Source organism: Carassius auratus, unplaced genomic scaffold (genome assembly GCF_003368295.1).
Source record: "Carassius auratus strain Wakin unplaced genomic scaffold, ASM336829v1 scaf_tig00216187, whole genome shotgun sequence".
Taxonomy (NCBI): domain Eukaryota; kingdom Metazoa; phylum Chordata; class Actinopteri; order Cypriniformes; family Cyprinidae; genus Carassius; species Carassius auratus.
In genome coordinates this window covers 29479-49348 of record NW_020528447.1, presented here as the reverse complement: position 1 = coordinate 49348, position 19870 = coordinate 29479, and the positions used below count along the sequence as shown (strand labels likewise).

The window sequence follows — 19870 nt, the reverse complement described above, 5'->3', positions numbered from 1 at the left end:
CTGATACCGCTGCCCATCATTGAGGTGCCCTTCGAGCGGATTGGGATGGATTTGGTGGGGCCGCTGCCGAAGTCCGCCCGGGGGCATGAACACATCCTAGTAAATGTGGATTATGTCACCAGCTACCCTGAGGCCATCCCCCTCTGTAAAGCCACCACAAAGGACATTGCCCAGGAGCTGTTCCTTCTCTTCAGTTGGGTTGGCATCCCCTCCCAGATTCTGATTTACCAGGGCACCCCATTCATGTCCCGGATGGTGGCAGACGTCTGCAAGCTCCTGAAGGTCCAACAGCTCTGCACCACGGTGTACCACCCCCAGACCGATGGGCTCGTCGAGCGTTTCAATCATTGACCAAACAGATGTTGCTCTGAGCGGCGGCCGAAGACAAGTGGGACTGGGACCAGATACTGCCCTACGTGCTCTTCGGTATCCGAGAGACCCCTCAGGCCTCCACAGGCTTTAAGCCATTCGAGCTGCTCTTCGGCCGACAACCCCACGGTCTGCTTGACGTTGCCCGAGAGGCCTAGGAACAGCACCCGGTGGTACACCGCACCACCATGGAACACGTGCGCGAGATGTGGGAGCAGATCGACTGAGTCATGCCCATCATCCGGGAACACCTCGTCAAGGCACAACAGGCGCAGCAGCGGCACCACAACCGGGCGGCCCAACCACGGAAGTTCCAGCGAGGAGACCACGTCCTGGTTCTGGTTCCCACAGCTGCCTGCAAGTTCTTGGTCACCTGGCAGGGGCCGTACAACGTCAACGAAAAGGTTGACTCCCGTGGTTGTTGATATGGATCCCCAGCTCTCGTCACAATATATATATATATATATATATATATATATATACAATGCAAAACTTTCTATGTTAATAATTCTTGATGCATGAAATAGTAAAGCTAAATTATAGATTTGCTATATATATTGTGGCGGGGTGAAGTAGGACACGACTCGAGGATGAAGGTAAGTTCCCCGAAGGGTGGATTTTTTTAACAGAAAGGGTTGTGGAAGGCGTTGTTGTGAGGCTGTTTATTGCTCGGTGCTCTGCGTCTTTGCTATGGGTGCGCTGGTGCAGTGTGGGTCCGTGCTCTTCCGTGGGCATTGGGGCTGGCGGTCACATGCTGCTCTCTGCGGGCAAAGGGAAAGACAAGATTAGCCGAGTCTTGTGGAGACATCTCTCACCTCTGTGCCCACTTGTGGGGTTCATATGAGCAGCAGCTGATGGGGCGCAGGTGTGGTCGGTCAGCCCGTGATGAGCAGGTGCAAGTGTGCCTAATAATCAAACTTTCTTGAGCAGCAAATCAGAATATTAGAATAATTCTATAAGATCACATGACTAAAGACTGGAGTATTATTTGCTGGTGCTATTTTTAATTAACTCTTTGATTAACCCTTACATCAACTTTTCCACTCCAATTGCTCTCTTTGACATATTTGTCTGGTTAGGCTACATTAACATAACTGAGAATATTTGAACCAAATTCTTCTGATATCAATGTTTTTAATATTTGATTCCATTTGTGAAACACATTTCCTTTGCAAATTACATAAAAGTGTAAAATCAGGTGTTTATTCTATGCAAAATAAAAGGGTGATCTAAAATCAGATTTCTGGCACACTAGCAGCACAAGTGTTTTCAACATTAATAATAATAAATCTTTCTTGAGCAGCAAATCAGAAAATTAGAATAATTTCTATAGGATCACATGTCTAAAGACTGTAATTATGCTGGAAATTCAGCTTTGCTTCACAGGAATAAATATTAATTATATTAAATATATATTAAATCAAGTAGAAAAATGATATTTTGATGTGTACAATTTTTTATTTTCGATCAAATAAATCAGCCTTGGTGAGTGTAAACACTAAAAAAACTCACCAACCCCAAACTCTTTGACAGTAGTTTATGTACTAGGCTGAAGAATCAATGAGCCATGGACAAACCAGAAAACTTAAGTAATGTATATTTTAAGTGCTTGGCTGTTATTTGCTGCCTCATCCTGTAGGAGGGTCAGAGAAGATGTTGAAGTGTATTTAAGGGACTCTTAACTTACTACTAACATACTGGTAGTCCATCTAGGCTCAGTTTTCTAAGACTGAGACGGGCAGGATGGATTTAATATCACAAGAATATGATCCCACTCAGTTTTGTTATCCTGCAGTGAACAACTCTTGTCTTAAAGGCACACATCATGTTTTCACTCAGACTGTGGTGTATCTTCTGTTGGTTTTAGCAATGATTGTGACCATTCTAGGAAATTTGGTGGTCATCATCTCCATCGCGCACTTCAAACAGCTCCAGACTCCGACTAACATCCTGGTGATGTCTCTAGCTCTAGCGGACCTACTGCTTGGACTGGTGGTCATGCCTTTCAGTATGATCCGATCTGTGGATGGCTGCTGGTACTATGGAGATGCCTTCTGTTTGCTACACACAAGTTTTGACTTGTTTCTCACATCAGTGTCAATTTTTCATCTCATTTTTATTGCTATTGATCGACATCAGGCTGTTTGTTATCCACTTCTGTATCCTACAAGAATAACCATATCTGTTGCATGGGTCATGGTGATGATAAGTTGGAGTATGGCTGCGTTATATTCTTATGGCTTAGTGTACTCAAACGCTAATGTGGAAGGACTGGAGGAATATATTGAATCAATATACTGTATAGGAAGTTGCACTTTGCTTTTCAATGCATTGTGGGGAGCTATAGACACATTAATAGCTTTTCTCTTGCCTTGTTCTGTCATGGTAGGACTGTATGCAAGAATTTTTCTGATTGCAAAACAGCACGCTAGAAAACTCTGTGAGGCAAACCAGCATGAAAACGAAAATATATTTAAAAGCTCTCGACGATCTGAGCACAAAGCAGCAAAAACTCTCGGTGTGGTAGTGGGCGCTTTTATCATTTGCTGGCTGCCATTTTTTATTAACTCTTTGATTGACCCTTACATTAACTTTTCCACTCCAATTGCTCTCTTTGATGTATTTGTCTGGTTAGGTTACATTAACTCAACCATAAACCCCATCATATATGGCCTTTTTTACCCATGGTTTAGAAAAACCCTTTCTCTTATTATAACAATGAGAATATTTGAACCAAATTCTTCTGATATCAATGTTTTTAATGTTTGATTCCATTTGTGCAACACATTTCTTTTGCAAATTACATAAAAGTGTAAAATCAGGTGTTTATTCTATGCAAAATTAAAGGGTGATCTAAAATCAGATTTCTGCCACACTTATTATGCTAACATTGCACGCTGAATGATGAAATGTGTACAGTATGTGTGTTCCCCAAAAGACTTCCAGGAGAAAGTAATCCCTTTGTGTTTTTATTTATCTCATTAGTATTTGCTTTGAAATACATGATTCCGCTTGCTGCATTTGCTCGTTTTCAGTTCCAGAGATTTTTTTAATTAGATTATAAGGCTGAAGATACAGTGTTACCTTGAAAAAGTGAAGAAAATTTAACATACTGTGAATATTGTTGTTGTTGTTTTAGAGGGGGGGGGGGGTGCTCCAGGATTGACATTGACTATTCCCAATGTAACATATGAAGCTTGTTTGCCTTTTTTGCCTTTCTGTGCAGTTAACCAGAAAATGGCATGATAGGTTTGATCAGTGATGCTGCATTTTGATTCATAGTATTTATTTGTCTTTTCAGAAGACCATTAAAGATAATAAATTATTCTAGTAGAAAGGAGTGGATGTTCAGCTAAAACGGCATAGCTTTCATTTATGGACAAACTAAACATTAATGTAATTTCAGTTGGTACACAATCAGAGAGAATGTACAAGCTGTCGCTTGGTGTTCCACTAAAGTACAAAAGCCCAGGTATATATCTGTATCTTATTTACCCATAAATGGTAGTACCTTAAAATGGTCATATGGTGTGATTTCAATTTTTCCTTTCTCTTTGGAGTGTTACAAGCTCTGGTGCATTAAGAAGATCTCTGAAGTTGCAAAGACTAAAGTCTCAAATTCAAAGAGATATTCTTTATCAAAGTTAAGACTCTTCCACGCCCCCACATGCCTACATCACTATTTGGAAATGTTCATGCAAAGAAAGAAGGCATGGTTTCAGTAACCACGGTTAGTGTTGAAGCATTCATATCAGTGAGATGCTGTGTGAATCTTGCCGAAAGCAAAAGCACTTTATTTGGCCTTCCGAAAGTAGATGCATTTAGGAATCTTTAAGATTACTTACAACAGAACAGAAACACATTTTATGGACGAACATTTTGTGAACCTAGGAGAGGAGGTCATTCTGACTTTGCTTTTAGTATTTGCTTTTGAATGTTCAAATGTGGAGTTTTGCGTGTCGCGCGCACATGTGTGTGAGAGAAGGTCACACAGTGGCATCAGCTGTCTTAACCGTTCGTGGCTTGTGTACTGCAAACACATATGAGCTTCATCACTGTGTCTGTGACGTGACTCTGTTCCCCTTCGGGCTTGAACTGATGGTAAAACTAAGGACATTATTAACTGTTGTTACATTTATATGAAAGATAAAGCTCATGATTATGGAAAGGGGTGTTACATTTCCTACGAATGCTTGTGGTGTTCGGCCAATCACAATGCACTGGGTCAGTTGGCCAATCAGATAGGACTGCACTTGTCGGGAGGATGGACTTTGTAGAAAACAACACGTTTGAGAGAGGCGGGGCATAGAGGACCTACAATAATGTACAGTATTTGTAATAATTTGTAATAATGTGTTTTTTTAAACATTAAAGCATGTCAACATTCTGTCACACCAAATGCACAAAATAATAATCTTTAAAAAGCATCATATGACTCCTTTAAAGCAAGTGTCAAATTCTGATCCTGGACGGCCATTATCCTACAGAGTGTATAGCTCCAACCAGGTTCAAAACACCTGCCTGGAAGTTTCTAGTAGTCCTGAATACATTGATTACCTGGTTTAATGTGTATTTAATTAGAGTTGGAACTAAACTCTGCAGGACAGTGGCCCTCCAGGAACAGAATTTGGCACCCTTAAAGGTACATACTAATACTTAAAGTGCATATTCGTAATACACCTAAACCTAAAGTGACATTTTAGTTCCATTTAAAAGGATACTGCCCCAGTGAAAGTTTTATATCGTTTAATGAGAGTATATATTTAACCTTTTTAATAAGTGCTTGTTGGTAATTTGCTGCCCTATAGTGTAAAAAAAAAGGTAAAGGTAAAAAAAAAAAGCCTGAAGTGTATTTAAGGGCCTAACTGATCCAACTGAAACAGAATCAACTAGATTTGTGTTTTCTGAGACAAAGACGAAGGCAGGATGGATTTATCATAACAAGAATACAATCCAACTCAGTTTTGTTTTTGTTTGTGTGAGCAAAAATAAAGTAATTCTGTCAATCTATGCCTTAAATTAAATACTGCCTCCCAAATGATGAAAAACAACCTGAATTCAGATCTGATGGTACAGACATCTATTTGTAGCGTGCCGCCCGTCCAATAAATTGTTGTATGCTTTGTGTGCTTTGTAACTTCTGATATGTAATCAAAACTTAGCTTTAAGATTGTTTATTTTATTACAAAATTTTATTAATAAATACAGTTTTGGCCAAAGATGATCAACCGACTAGTAACTGCAGAAAGATGTCACTTTACCTAAGGAAAGTTATTCAATGTCCCTCAACTCTAGAGAGTGTTTATCTAATAATATGCTCTATATTACAAATATTTAATACATCTAATTCTTTAAATAAATGCGTCGTTAAAACAATTAGAAAGCTATGAATATAATGTCATAGCTTTCATTTATAAGTTGTTTTTTAACACAATTTTATTTAAACTATACTTTTATAAGATAAATAATTGAAAAATGGACAAACCAGATTATTTAAATAATGTAATTTCAGTTACTATATATTTAATGGGTTTCTAATATCTTTTTTTTTTTTTTATGAGTGCTTGATTGCCATTTGCTGCCCTGTGATGATGTGGGAGGCTCAGAAAATAGCAGGAAGACTATTTAAAGGCCTGACTAAAACAGCATTTTATAGGTTCTACTTTTCTGAGATTGAGAGGATGGAATTATCATCAAAAGAATATGATCCCACTCAGTTTTGTTATCCTGCAGTGAACAACTCTTGTCTTAAAGGCACACATCATGTTTCCACTCAGACTGTGGTGTATCTTCTGTTGGTTTTAGCAATGATTGTGACCATTCTAGGAAATTTGGTGGTCATCATCTCCATCGCGCACTTCAAACAGCTCCAGACTCCGACTAACATCCTGGTGATGTCTTTGGCTCTAGCGGACCTGCTGCTTGGACTGGTGGTCATGCCTTTCAGTATGATCCGATCTGTGGATGGCTGCTGGTACTATGGAGATGCCTTCTGTTTGCTACACACAAGTTTTGACTTGTTTCTCACATCAGTGTCAATTTTTCATCTCATTTTTATTGCTATTGATCGACATCAGGCTGTTTGTTATCCACTTCTGTATCCTACAAGAATAACCATATCTGTTGCATGGGTCATGGTGATGATAAGTTGGAGTATGGCTGCGTTATATTCTTATGGCTTAGTGTATTCAAAAGCTAATGTGGAAGGACTGGAGGAATATATTGAATCAATATACTGTATGGGAAGTTGCACTTTGCTTTTCAATGCATTGTGGTCTATTTTAGACACATTACTAACGTTTTTCTTGCCTTGTTCTGTCATGATAGCACTTTATGCAAGAATTTTTGTAGTTGCCAGAAAGCACATTAGAACAATCGGTGAGGCAAACCATCATGAACATGAGAGCACTTTTAAAAGCTCTCGAAAGTCTGAACGTAAAGCAGCAAAAACTCTTGGTGTGGTCGTTGGAGCTTTTATTATTTGCTGGTTGCCATTTTTTATTAACTCTTTGATTGACCCTTACATCAACTTTTCCACTCCTTTTGCTCTGTTTGAAGCATTCGTCTGGTTAGGCTACATTAACTCAACCATAAACCCCATCATATATGGCCTTTTCTACCCATGGTTTAGAAAAACTCTTTCTCTAATTATAACATTGAAAATATTTGAACCAAACTCATCTGACATCAGTGTTTTCACTGTTTGACTTTGGTTCATTTTCATGTAATTTTGATCTGATTCAGAATTTGATCTGGTCAGCAGCAGAATTTGATCTGGTTGTTGTTTTTAACATAGCGCATACTTTCTTACTGAAATGGTTTGTGTATTGTGCACAAATAATGAACAGTGTATAAACATTTGAACACAGTTACACATTTTCCCCATATAAAAAATGTAAAACACTACTGTATATACAGAAGTAAATACACATTTAGTCTTGAACAACCACTTTATATATTTTGCACTCTGTACTCAAGTGGTTTTGTTATGATCCGTTTCTGGTGTTTAACCCATGTAAGATTAAAGGGTGCTCTAAAAATCTATAGACTGGCAAAGAAAAAAAACAGTGTCAGTCCAACTAGTGGCCTACATCAAAAGCCAGGGTTGCAAGTCAAGTTTTCATGACAACATCAGACAAAAACAGTCCATCTTAGTTCAGTTTAGATTAATTTGTCAAGTGAATTTATATATGCACACATTAAGGTAAAAACATATGAGCTTAAAAACGAGTCTTAATTAAAAAGCTTTATATAATGTCATATGTCATACAGCTTTGTAGACTAGATTTTATGGCTGCAGATAATGACACAAATACTAAAATAATCCAAAGTGGTAAGTATTTAACATGAACTCTATATTTTTCTTGTGTACATTATCGCTTATTCACTATATAGTTTACTATATGGGACAATGTCTTTAAAATAATTGTGTACTGGTAGCATTTGCTACATGAACTTGAACAATACATATTCACTGAAGCAAATATAGTAGCCAAAAGCCTATATGTATTGTTTTTAAGAATTAAATCATTAAGCCAAACAATTCTAATGTCTAAAAATCATGTGCTTTTTATAATGATTGCTCATATTTTATGTATCTGGTGTTTGTTTTTTTCTCAGTGAACATAAATTATATGATTGTCTTCTGTGTTACATTCTTGTACAATAAAATAAAAAAGTAAAAATGTTTTTCTTCAGTGCTTCCTGTATATTTAAGAAAATAATTGGTAGAAATCATTCACTGTTTTTTTACAGAATAGCTTTTGTAGCCTATTTAATGTATACAGTGAAGACTAAGTATTTTATTTTAATATTTGATGACTTTATAAAAAAAAATTGAAGCATTTCTTGAATATTAGGCCTTCCTGAAAAAAAAAATATTTGTTGTAGTTTGATTTATCCTATTGCTTGATTTTCTTACATGATTAGTAATTTTTTTTTACTTAATTGCTTAAGAGGTATGGGGGCAACATGCTGTAAACTCTAGTAAACATCTGTAAATATTGTTCAGGATGGTAGCTGATGCTGATGTAATTCTCGGCCACTCCCATTTGCCTTTATATAAGGAAACTTGCAGTGAAATTCTGGTTTATTATCCTGGATCTGCAGTCATATCATAAACATGGACCTTGAGCTTTAAAGCAGTGAAGACGTTCTCCATGGAATTTCTTGAACATCACTGCTTTCCCCTCCGGAATACAAGCTGCTCTCTTGACTTTCATTTGACTTATGTCAATGTATTCTTGTTCTTGTACATATCTGCAGTCTCTGTGCTGACGGTGTGTGGAAATCTACTTGTCATCATCTCAATAACAATTTTCAGGCAGCTTCACACACCTACCAACATCCTCATCCTCTCACTGGCCCTTTCTGACTTCTTGGTGGGAATCTGTGTGATGCCGGTTGAAAGCCTTAGGAGCATTAACTCCTGTTTTTATATGGGAAGGTCACACTGTCAGATCTTTCATGTGATTATGTCTATTATTGGATCTGCGTCACTCATTAATATCATGCTTGTAGCTATTGATCGTTATTTTGCTGTATGTGAGCCACTCATGTACATGTCTAAAATGACAATTAGAAAAACACTGATGTACATAAGTTTAGGATGGACTGTGTCCTTCTGTTATAATCTAGTACCAATGAATTTGGGGAATTCAAACCAGACAGGAACGACTGTCTTCTGTCTAAGGGAATGTGCAGTGGCTGTCAGCAACGCCTGGGGTCCAGTTGACCTGATAGTGAGCTTCATTGCGCCGTGTACAGTAATGGTCATACTGTATATAAGAATTCTCAGTGTGGCCTTGAGACAAGCTAAAGCCATTTCCATTACTTCGAAGAAAAGGGCATCTCAGAAAAATCCAAAATCTTTCAGGAAATCAGAGGTGAAGGCAACAAAAACATTGAGTATAATTGTCTTCGTGTATTTCATGTGCTGGGTTCCCTGGTATATAAGTATGCTAAATATGAAACAATTTCAGAAGTCATCTGTGATCCTCTCAGCTTTACTGTGTTTGTTTTACACTAATTCATGCATCAATCCCTTTATATATGCAATATCTTACCCCTGGTTCAAAAAGTCAGTGAAGCTTGTGCTTAGCCTAAAAATACTGCAGACAGCAGCTAACCAGATGAACTTATATCCTGAAGACTGTTAATTTGAAAACGCATGCATTTGTTACAAAAAATTATGTTTGCATTGGTAGTCTTTGTAGGCCTTTTGCATCCTTGATTATCTTCATTTGGAATGACAGTGCAAAAAAAAACCTTTCAAATTAGGAGATGTTAAAATGTGAAGAGAGCTGTAACTGTCTTTGTGAATTTTAATGATGAATAATTATCGGTGTAAGTCATAATTAATATTAAAGTCTTTAATATTAAAGTAAACACATGAACAAGTTATGGTTTCTTTTTGAGCAGAGAAGTCTCATATTTAGAGACAGCCATCAAATATTTTGGAATGAAAATACCTGTATACAAATAGACAAATGACCTGAACTCACGCGAAAGATTGAAGCGAAATCACGTGACTCGGGCGTCAAGAGAAATCAGCTGGGATCTCGGAGTTTCACTCAGGAAGTACAGGTAAACTAGACAACCAACATACATATTAAAGTAGAAGATGTGTCATTATACACAGTGTTAGTAAATTGACTTTATTAACAAGGACTTTACAGAAAAGGTCAGTGAGAAAGTAAAAGTAGCGTCGTTGATTCTGAACTTCATAATGTGTTCATTTTGACAGCGCGTGACCTGAACATTTATTTGAAACACTCGCACACTTTTTTATTCTTGACCATTCTTAGTGAATGTTTGCTGTGTGTCAGTGAAGTAAAAATAAAAACTGTCTGATTTTATAAATGAATGTTGTTTCTGCGTTCTGGCGCTGTGATTTCCGCATTCTTTCGTTTTGCAGGTGCAGTAAAGGTCGGTAAACTAGTCACATGAACAAGGTGCACTAGTTAGCCTGCTAGCATTTGAACAACACTAGATATTTTGTATAATTTTTAAACTATTACTAGATATAATGCGAGGCATGTAGTCATACTATATGGAGCAAGCTGTCAAAATGAGACCTGCACATTATAGGCTCTATAGCATTTACCATAATGCTGTTATGGACTGGAAATAATATGAATACTTTGTCTTACATTTTAGCGTTTTTAACACATGACAGCTTCAAGCCCAGCTTGCCCAGACATGAGATTCATAAAACATATATGAATAATAATAATTAAACTTTTCTGTTTAAATCTATCTTTATTATATTGTCAACTGTATGTATGAACTACAGCACATGAATGTAATGATATGTGAAAGTTATTGGAAGAAAGAATGCACATAAATATTTTAAGACTTACATACATAAGTATATAAAAAGGATGTTATTATATTGTTTTATTTATAAAACATCTACTATATATACACATTCATACACTCAGCTAAAGGATTATTAGGAACACCGTACTAATACTGTGTTTGACCCCCTTTCACCTTCAGAACTGCCTTAATTCTACGTGGCATTGATTCAACAAGTTGCTGAAATCGTTCTTAAGAAATGTTGGTCCATATTGATAGGATAGCATCCTGCAGTTGATGGAGATTTGTGGGATACACATCCAGGGCATGAAACTCCCATTCCACCACATCCCAAAGATGCTCTATTGGGTTGAGATCTGGTGACTGTGTTTGCCTTTATAGTACAGTGAACTCATTGTCATGTTCGAGAAACCACTTTGAAATGATTCGAGTTTTATGACATGGTGCATTATCCTGCTGGAAGTAGCCATCAGAGGATGGGTACATGGTGGTCATAATGGGATGGAGATGGTCAGAAACAATGCTCAGGTTAGCTGTGGCATTTAAACGTTGCCTAATTGGCACTAAGGGGCCTAAAGTGTACCAAGGAAACATCCCCCACACCATTACACCACCACCAGCACCACAGTGGTAACAAGGCATGATGGATCCATGTTCTAATTCGGTTTGCCAAATTCTGACTCTACCATCTGAATGTCTCAACAGAAATCAGAGACTCATCAGACCAGGCATCATTTTTCCAGTCTTTGACTGTCCAATTTTGGTGAGCTTGTGCAAATTGTAGCCTCTTTTTCCTATTTTTAGGTAGTGGAGGTGAGTGGTACCCGGTGGGGTCTTCTGCTGTTGTTGCCCATCCGCCTCAAGGTTGTGCTTGTTGTGGCTCCACAAATGATTTGCAGCATACCTCGATAACTTGTAACGAGAGGTTATTTCAGTCAAAGTTGCTCTTCTATCAGCTTGAATCAGTCGGCCCATTCTCCTCTGACCTCTAGCATCAACAAGGCATTTTTGCCCAAAGGACTGCCACATACTGGATGTTTTTCCCTTTTCACACCATTCTTTGTAAACCCTAGAAAAGGTTGTGTGTGAAAATCCCAGTAACTGAGCAGATTGTGAAATACTCAGACCGGCCCGTCTGACACCAACAACCATGCCACGCTCAAAATTGCTTAAATTACCTTTCTTTCCCATTCTGGCATTCAGTTTGGAGTTCAGGAGATTGTCTTGACCAGGACCACACCCCTAAATTCATTGAAGCAACTGCCATGTGATTGGCTGATTAGATAATTGCATTAATGAGAAATTGAAAAGGTGTTCCTAATAATCCTTTAGGTGAGTGTATGTTTGCCCTGTAATTTTTTTGAGAAATGTGATTTAATTTGTAATCTTTCTAGGTTTGGTGAATTATTGTGTGAAGATCTCCATCATGTCCAGATTTAGCGGAGTGGATGCAAATGTGCTGGCACAGACTATAAGTTCAAATATCCAAAGAATAACATCGCTAAGTGAGTATCCATCCTAATTTTTGTGATGTGTAGACTGTTGACCATGCATGTTGAACCAGCATATGTTGTATATATATATATATGTGTGTGTGTGTGTGTGTGTTTTAATTGAGATGTTTCATACATCATCATAAAGCTGAATAAATATGCTTTCCATTGATGTATGGTTTATTAGGAACTGACAATATTTGACTGATATACAACTATTTGAAAAATCTGGAATCTGAGGGTGCAGAAAAATCTAAATACTGAGAAAATCGCCTTTGAAGTTGCCCAAATGATTTCTTAGCCATTCATATTAGTAATCAAAAATTAAGTTTTAATATATTTACGGTAGGACATATATACACAATATCTTAATGGAACATGATCTTTACTTAATATCCTAATGATTTTTGGCGTAAAGGAAAAATCAATAATTTTGACCCATACAATTTTTTTTTTTTTTTACCTATTGCTAAAAATATACCCCAGTGACTTAAGACTGGTTCTGTGCTCCAGGGTCACAAATATCAGGGGCACAAATATCAGGCAGTGTCTCCTCTCCTCAAAATTGGATAAGAAAATAATCGATATTACAAAAATAGAACACTACTTTTAATAATGCATTTAACAATCAAACACCACTGAATGCCACTGTATATATTTTATAACCGTTCATTTTGGCCTAAAACTATAAAACTGGAAGGTTGCTCAGTCCTCCGGCCAAATGTTGTCAATATTTCTGTTACTCATTTTAATGAGTTGGAAAAAAACACATCAAACCACAACATGCAAAAGTCAGAATTTATTATGGAAATGAAAGGAAACAATAATGCAAATGTTTACATAAACCAGTGGTTCCCAACCTTTTTCAACTGTTCAAGGTGTAACAAGCTTTATAGACTTGTGGCATATATATATATATATATATATATTTGTATATAAATAAATAAATCCCTTGTCCAGGGACTTTTTTTGCCATGCATTGTTCATAGACAGGGGCGGATCTACCCCAGTTGGCAGCAACGAATTAAAGGTTATGGCCAATTTTAAAATTTACGAGCGCAAATCTTTTGTGATTCGTGATCCCGCTCCGAACTCTCGAATTGATTCAAATGATCTGCGAAGCCACTCTGAGCTCTCGAACTGATTCAAATGGTTCGCGAACACTCTACGAACTCCCAAACTGACTCAAATGATTTGCGATCCCGCTCCGAACTCCCAAACTGACTCAAATGATTCGCGATCCTGCTCCGAACTCTCGAATTGATTCAAATGATCCGCGAAGCCGCTCCGAACTCTTAAACTGATTCAAATGATTCGCGAACTCGCTCATAACTCCCAAACTGACTCAAATGATTCGTGATCCTGCTCCGAAATACAACCTGTCAAAATACAATTTCGGTATAACTTGAAGAAATTCAAACAGAAATATAGTACTATTGCACAGTAGAGTATGCTATACTTCAAGTATTAGCATACTTGATATGCTATACTTCCTATTAGCTAATAATAATAGTTGATTAAAAAACACAGAAACTCTGGTTACAATCCACCAAAATAAAAGTTTGGTCTAACTCAAAGAAATTATGTAAGAAATTGCTTAGTAAAATATACTTAAAAGATATACTAAACATTATTTTAAAGGAATATCACACAAGTTTTCATAGAAGATAACAATAACACAATATTTTTCAAAAACATTTTCTAAAAGTACATTTTGTATTTGTGCCTATAATGTTTATTTATTATTGTTGTTGTAAGCTAATAAAACATATGCTTCAGAGACCATATTCATATAACATCTAAGGCTAAATGACTCTTGACTGGTTGAGTTAGATGATGATTAACACTAAACAGTAGAAAATCAGTTGAGTCTCCCCAGCTGGAATTGTCATTGGCTGTTAAAATCTTGTGTTTCTTATGATAAATTGACATTGATAGCACTGAACCTTTTTTAATGCTCTTAATTACATGTTGATACATACTGTATGCATTAGTGAGTATGGTGGTGCTTATGGGGTATGGTCACTTATTCCTTATATGTTTGTAATGTTTGTTATAACTGTTTCAAATGCAAGACATTGATTGCATGAGATTACGTTTGAAAATGATAGCCGGTGTCCTTTTGTAGTGTGCACATATATTTATCATCAATCTGTGATAACTGTGACTAAATTCAGTACATATACGTCTGCCATATGTTGCCAACCCTCAAAAATTCCTGCCCCCTTCCCGCCACCCCATCAATATTTTTCTAGATCCGCCCCTGTTCACATGTATACTCCGTCTGCAGTGCGTATACAGTATGTGTGAGCAGTGCAGAAGCAGCAGCGAGAACTCATTAATGTAAGGCGAATCTCTCAGCTCACACGCAGATTTCATTTGCTTTGTTACAAAACCAGAAGTGCATGCTCAGATACACGCTGCTCTCGCCCGGAGAGAGTGCAAGCACTTAAAACGTGTCTCCTCTCATGCTCTCTCTATGCTCATGTGCTAGATATTAATTATTTTCGCACGTTTTTATTTCTAACCTTTTACTGCGTGCAGTGTGAACGCTCTGATCCGTTAACATGGGCTCGGAAAAAAGGCGCATCACAGACAGTGTGTGAACCTGGAGTTCTGTTCTCGCGCTAGGAATGCTGCATTCTGATTGGATCGGATAGCATACTGCGGGAGGTCAGGTCAGCGGAAAATCGTGCTATAAAGCGATTTAGAAAGCGTGCACAATTTCGATTAATCGCACAGCCCTAGAATGAACTGGAAATGAACAGAAAATAACTCGGGCTGGCACCGCTCAACAAAACGGGAAAACCTGATACGGCAGAGCTCGGCAGCGGGTAGATAGTCACTGGAGCAAGCAGTCAGGAGGAAACACAACAGACATTTATGCATGTTTGAATTTGTTGTTCTGTAGCATATGTATGCAGCAAAAATATCTAAGATAAATTGGTGGTTTATTCTTAAACCAATCAGCGAGCTCGAATAGCATAGTATCAGTTTAATATTTCTTTTTTTGTTATTTAATTATATATATATGAAATGGTGTTATGTTATGACTTAGACATTTTACATATATGAACAATATTATTGTTTCTATTAATAGTAATTGGCGGCCCACCTGCAATACCACTAGTGGGTCGCAGACCACTGGTTGAAAACCACTGACATAAACCATTAGCACAGGAGGTGTTTTCCAGTCGTGTGTGTTTGTCTAGATATTATCTTTCATTTTTACCAGCTAATGAAATCCAGCAGATGATGAGACATTTTGGAACAGCACAAGACACAACTGAACTGCGACAGACATTGTGAGTTTGAATACAACTAACTAGTTCAATTCCCCTTAATTGACCTATATATTTCAATTCAATTCATTCTTTTTTTGTATTTGTCAAAACCTGCAGACAGGAGAAACAACAGAAAGTCAATCAGCTTGCTAAAGTGACAGACAAATGCATGAAAGAATACAGTGCTTTACCTGTGTCAACAGAACAGGTACAGCATCAGAAGTGACAGCTTGTAAATAGACTAAAACAAATATGAATTTTATGATGGAACATTCAACATCCAGAACTTTCTGATTTAGAAATAATAAAAAATTTGATTTTCTTATCCTCATCATTCCAAATTGTATTTCATCTGTGGAACACAAAAGAAGATATTTTGAAGAATGTTGGTAACAGTTCTGTTTAACATTATATTCCAGTTGTAATCAAACTTTCATTTTTGGGTGAACAACTATCCCTTTAACAGTCCTGCTCAGATGTGACGTTCCTCTTTTCTCACACAGCGGCAAAGAAAAATCCAGCGAGAACGTCTAATCACTGAATTCTCCAATGCACTGGCCCTTTTCCAGAAAGCTCAGCGAGAGGTAGCAAAGAAAGAGAAGGAGTTTGTGGCGCGTGTCCGAGCGAGCTCAAGAATTTCGGTATGTTTCATCTGTTACATTTTTGCTCAAAGAATTACATTAATAAAATCATATCCAACCAACTGAAGGTTAAATCATAAGATAATTTATACAGACACTAATATTTAACATGAAAGTGCCAGTTTCTATAGTCCTAATATTTTTAATAGTTATACAATGTTAAGTATCATTTATTTACTATAATAATTTGTTAATATCTTAGATTTTATTTTTATATTTTGTACTTTTTATAGTTTTTAATTACATTTTTGTTTTTATTTTTTATTGATCTATGTAGTTTTTATTTATTAGTATTAGTTTTAGTTTATTTGGTTTGGGCCAGTTTAGTAATTCTTTTTTTAGAATTACTAATAATTTTTTTTAGATTTATTTAGCTATAATAACCCTGTTTATACATACTACTCAAATGCAACATGTCACAAGATAGGATGCATCTAATGTTTATTTAAAGAGCATGATTGTGAATAACAACTTTGTCGCAATGATGCAGATAATAGTTTGTTTAAAGTATAATGGCATTTTTTTTGTGTGAGTAATAAAAGTGGTATATTGGCATACATTATTAAGGTTTTCTTTATGTTTCCTCACAATCTTCTGTCTGTCCCCAGGGTGGTGATATAGATGATGGTTTTGGAGGATTTCCATCCCCCTTTCAAAGGTTTGGCACTTTAATAATATTTGTCATATTTATGCATAAAAATTGGAATGTGTGTCTCCAACTGTCTGCTTCTGTGTGTGTTTTCAGTGAGATTCATGCTCAAGATCAGAGATATGAGGAGACCATCACAGAAGAAGATCTGCAGCTCATTCAGGAGAGAGAATCAGCGATCAGACAGCTGGAGGTGAGACGCGTTCAATCACAGAGACAACAAAGAAGAACTAATTGATAAGCATTGTGCTTATGTAATGTAATGCAATTTGAATGGTTGGTTTAGGGTTGCGTAAAACATACTCTCTTGTTTTTCAGTCGGACATCACAGACATTAATGAAATCTTCAGAGATCTGGGCATGATGGTGCATGAACAGGGAGACATGATTGGTAAGATCAGAGAGGCATAGCTAGATTTTTACACTTACTTGATTAAATTGAGTGGCAACCATGCCGAACTCTCTCAGTTGTTCGGGAGGTTATCAGTGCATTGAAATGGCTCAAGTCAAAATAGTTCATCCCAAAATCTCTATGATATTAGGCCTATGATATAATGGCTTTCTTCCAAATAGTGACTCGGTTCAGTTCACACACAATTGAGTTCACAAAAAAGCATTTATATCATTAAACAACCCAAACTTTGATGTCAGATCACTGTTAGTCTGCACCAGAATGTGCTTGTGTCCTCTCATTGTTGAAAATTAAACACATGGAGATTTTCCTGTGACTAATGAGCCAAAATCATGTGGACAGTAAACAAATTTCTGCTTCCCTCAAGGTTAGTGACATATCTGTTTATGAACTGGTTGCTGCCTACAATTTAAGGAAATTGTTATTTTACAACAATTTTTTTTCCTGTTTAATTGCAGCTAACACTAACCTTGCAGAGCACATCTCCAGGCCTGGAGATTTCCTATTAAAATAAAATTCAATAAGAAATAATATAAAACAAAAATCATTTCAAATAAAATAAATCTGTGTGGTTTTGTTTAAACTTGGCTCTGAGGGAGTGTCTGTTTAGTGATGAAACTCTTAGACAGGAAAGTGCAATTAAAGGTGTTAAAAAGGAGAAGCAGATGCTGATAATGAAGACCTGCGAGGCTTCACACAAACCAGCTCAGTGGGACTGTTTGTTCAAGCACTAAACTTTTAATGATGAGACGTGAGCTATTAGTATGTGTTGTTTACATATTTGATATTTCATCAAAATTACAAGAGTTTGCATCATTGCCTGTGCTGTCCACCAAAACTTTGACATGCATACCTGAATGAATGATGAAATATTGCTTACTAAAGGATTTTAAATGGAAATTAACTAATATCCAAGAGGACAATGCATCATCCATGTTCTATACAATGAATAATATATTTTTAATGATAACAGAGACCGAATATTTGGTTAGTTGTCATTGAAAAACTGTAGAAATGAATTCAGTGTTTAACTGTGAAAGTCATTTCTCTGTTCATCTCCATCCCATCGCGCAGACAGTATAGAGGCCAATGTATCAAATGCAGAGATGAATGTGCAGACGGCCACACAACAGCTGGGTAGAGCAGCAAGTCACCAGGTACAGCTTTTTTTTTTTACTAATGACCAATCATTCACTCTCTCTTACATCATTTCAAACCAATCTTTCCTTATTCCTTCTGGGGAACACAAAACAAGAAACTGAGCTGAATGAATGTAGATGGAGCACCATAAATGCGCTATATTCCAAGGCCCCTTTAGACATACGCAAGCTTTGCATGAGAAATAGATGCAAATTTAAATTCTAATTTGCTTGTATGTTTACCTTGTACTGGCCAACTTTTGGTGGTTTATTATATATTACAGCAAATTTCCATTAATGCTGTAATTGTTTTCACATTTTTTTAAAGTTGTATTGCTATTAAATAAATAAACATACAACCATTTATTAAATGTACTATTTTATGGACATGCTAAATTGACAACCCTTATTATTATTTTATTATTATAAAACTAGTGACTCATTTCTTCTGTTCACTTTAGACATCATTCCGCAAGAAGATTTTCATCCTGATCGCTGTTCTGATTGTGTTTGCTGTCATTATTGGTTTGATTATCTGGGCTTCTGTCAAAAACTAAATTTGACCATCAGATGTCCCACAGCATTTGTACTGGCATTAGTTATGGAGGTTTGTCACTAACTGAAGCTGTCCTGACTTGCGTTCTAAATACCGTTAAGATATTGTCACTAACAGAATGTTTAATACAAGTTGAGCTCTAAGGACAGTATCTTAAGTGTGCAGTTCCTTACCACAGAAACTTATTTTAACTCCATTTGTTAAAAGGGTCCTGTTATGCTCTTTGGCAAAGTCTTAATTTTGTTTTGGGGGTGTACAAGAACAGGCTCTCATACTAGGTTGTTAAAAAAAAACATTATTTTTCACATATTTTACATTATAACAACACCTCTCTCCCAAGTCTGGCATGAACAGCTTCAATAGTTCCTGTATCAAAGGAATGCCCGCCTTCTGTAATATGAAATGTGCTGTGATTGGTTAGCTGGGCCAGTGTGTGTTGTGATTAGCTCCACTCGGCGACTCGTCGGGAAATGTAATGCCCCTTACAATAGCTCCCTGCAAGCTTTAGTGTAAAGATTTTGTCAACATCAAATCAATTTGAGTTTGGGTTTAAAGCTGCAGTAGGTAACTTTTGTAAAAATATATTTTTTACATATTTGTATGTCCTGACAGTAGAATATGAGACAGATAATCTGTGAAAAAATCAAGCTCCTCTGGTTCCTCCCAGTGGTCCTTGCCATTTACAGTTACAGACCGCTCCCGGTAAGAAACAACCAATCAGAGCTGCGGTCCGTAACTTTGTTTGTGTTCAATATGTAGAAAAATTTATATAATAAGCGAGTACACCATGAATCCATTTACCAAACCGTGTTTTTAGCTTGTCCTGAATCACTAGGGTGCACCTATAATAAGTGTTTATATTCAGACTATTTTAGATTGCTTCGGGGATACCGCGGCGGAGTAACCCAGTACCTTTGTGATTCTTCATAGACATAAACAGAGAGAAGTAGATCCGGCTATGATGTTCTTCTGCAAGACGCAAGTAGTTCAGTTTATTAACCGCTAGA

At 36.9% G+C, this 19870-nt stretch overlaps 4 protein-coding genes across 5 annotated transcripts; all 4 read left to right on the top strand.

The window, feature by feature from the left end:
- The first annotated feature begins 2112 nt into the window (after positions 1–2112).
- On the top strand, positions 2113–3138 carry LOC113097338 (trace amine-associated receptor 13c-like). The gene has a single exon (XM_026262589.1). The coding sequence runs from the start codon at positions 2113–2115 to the stop codon at positions 3136–3138; it is 1026 nt and encodes a 341-aa protein (XP_026118374.1).
- A 2912-nt stretch (positions 3139–6050) lies between these two features.
- Positions 6051–7076, top strand: LOC113097336 (trace amine-associated receptor 13c). Its single transcript, XM_026262586.1, has one exon. It carries the CDS (start codon positions 6051–6053, stop codon positions 7074–7076), a length of 1026 nt encoding a protein of 341 aa, XP_026118371.1.
- Positions 7077–8528: 1452 nt separating this feature from the next.
- taar15 (trace amine associated receptor 15) lies at positions 8529–9527 on the top strand. The gene has a single exon (XM_026262590.1). It carries the CDS (start codon positions 8529–8531, stop codon positions 9525–9527), a length of 999 nt encoding a protein of 332 aa, XP_026118375.1.
- Positions 9528–9900: 373 nt separating this feature from the next.
- Positions 9901–19505, top strand: LOC113097343 (syntaxin-7-like). 2 transcript variants are annotated; one of them, XM_026262596.1, is made up of 10 exons: positions 9901–9954; positions 12084–12194; positions 15418–15487; positions 15584–15674; positions 15970–16107; positions 16716–16765; positions 16853–16949; positions 17075–17147; positions 18243–18325; positions 18769–19505. In XM_026262596.1, the coding sequence occupies exons 2-10, from the start codon at positions 12116–12118 to the stop codon at positions 18862–18864; spliced, it is 777 nt and encodes a 258-aa protein (XP_026118381.1). In that variant the 5' UTR covers positions 9901–9954; positions 12084–12115; the 3' UTR covers positions 18865–19505. The 2 variants fall into 2 exon arrangements, with proteins under 2 accessions (XP_026118381.1, XP_026118382.1); XM_026262597.1 differs by having other exon boundaries at positions 9944–10051.
- Positions 19506–19870: the final 365 nt, after the last annotated feature.

What these genes read in the sequence shown, in the direction of transcription:
- LOC113097338 (XM_026262589.1), top strand. Translation starts at nt 2,113, where the DNA reads ATGGATTTAATATCACAAGAATATGATCCCACTCAGTTTTGTTATCCT.
- LOC113097336 (XM_026262586.1), top strand. Translation starts at nt 6,051, where the DNA reads ATGGAATTATCATCAAAAGAATATGATCCCACTCAGTTTTGTTATCCT.
- taar15 (XM_026262590.1), top strand. Translation starts at nt 8,529, where the DNA reads ATGGAATTTCTTGAACATCACTGCTTTCCCCTCCGGAATACAAGCTGC.
- LOC113097343 (XM_026262596.1), top strand. Translation starts at nt 12,116, where the DNA reads ATGTCCAGATTTAGCGGAGTGGATGCAAATGTGCTGGCACAGACTATA. An exon ending in TACCTGTGTCAACAGAACAG is followed by an intron (nt 15,675 to 15,969) that starts GTACAGCATCAG and finishes TTTCTCACACAG; the next exon opens with CGGCAAAGAAAAATCCAGCG. An exon ending in CAGCGATCAGACAGCTGGAG is followed by an intron (nt 16,950 to 17,074) that starts GTGAGACGCGTT and finishes CTTGTTTTTCAG; the next exon opens with TCGGACATCACAGACATTAA.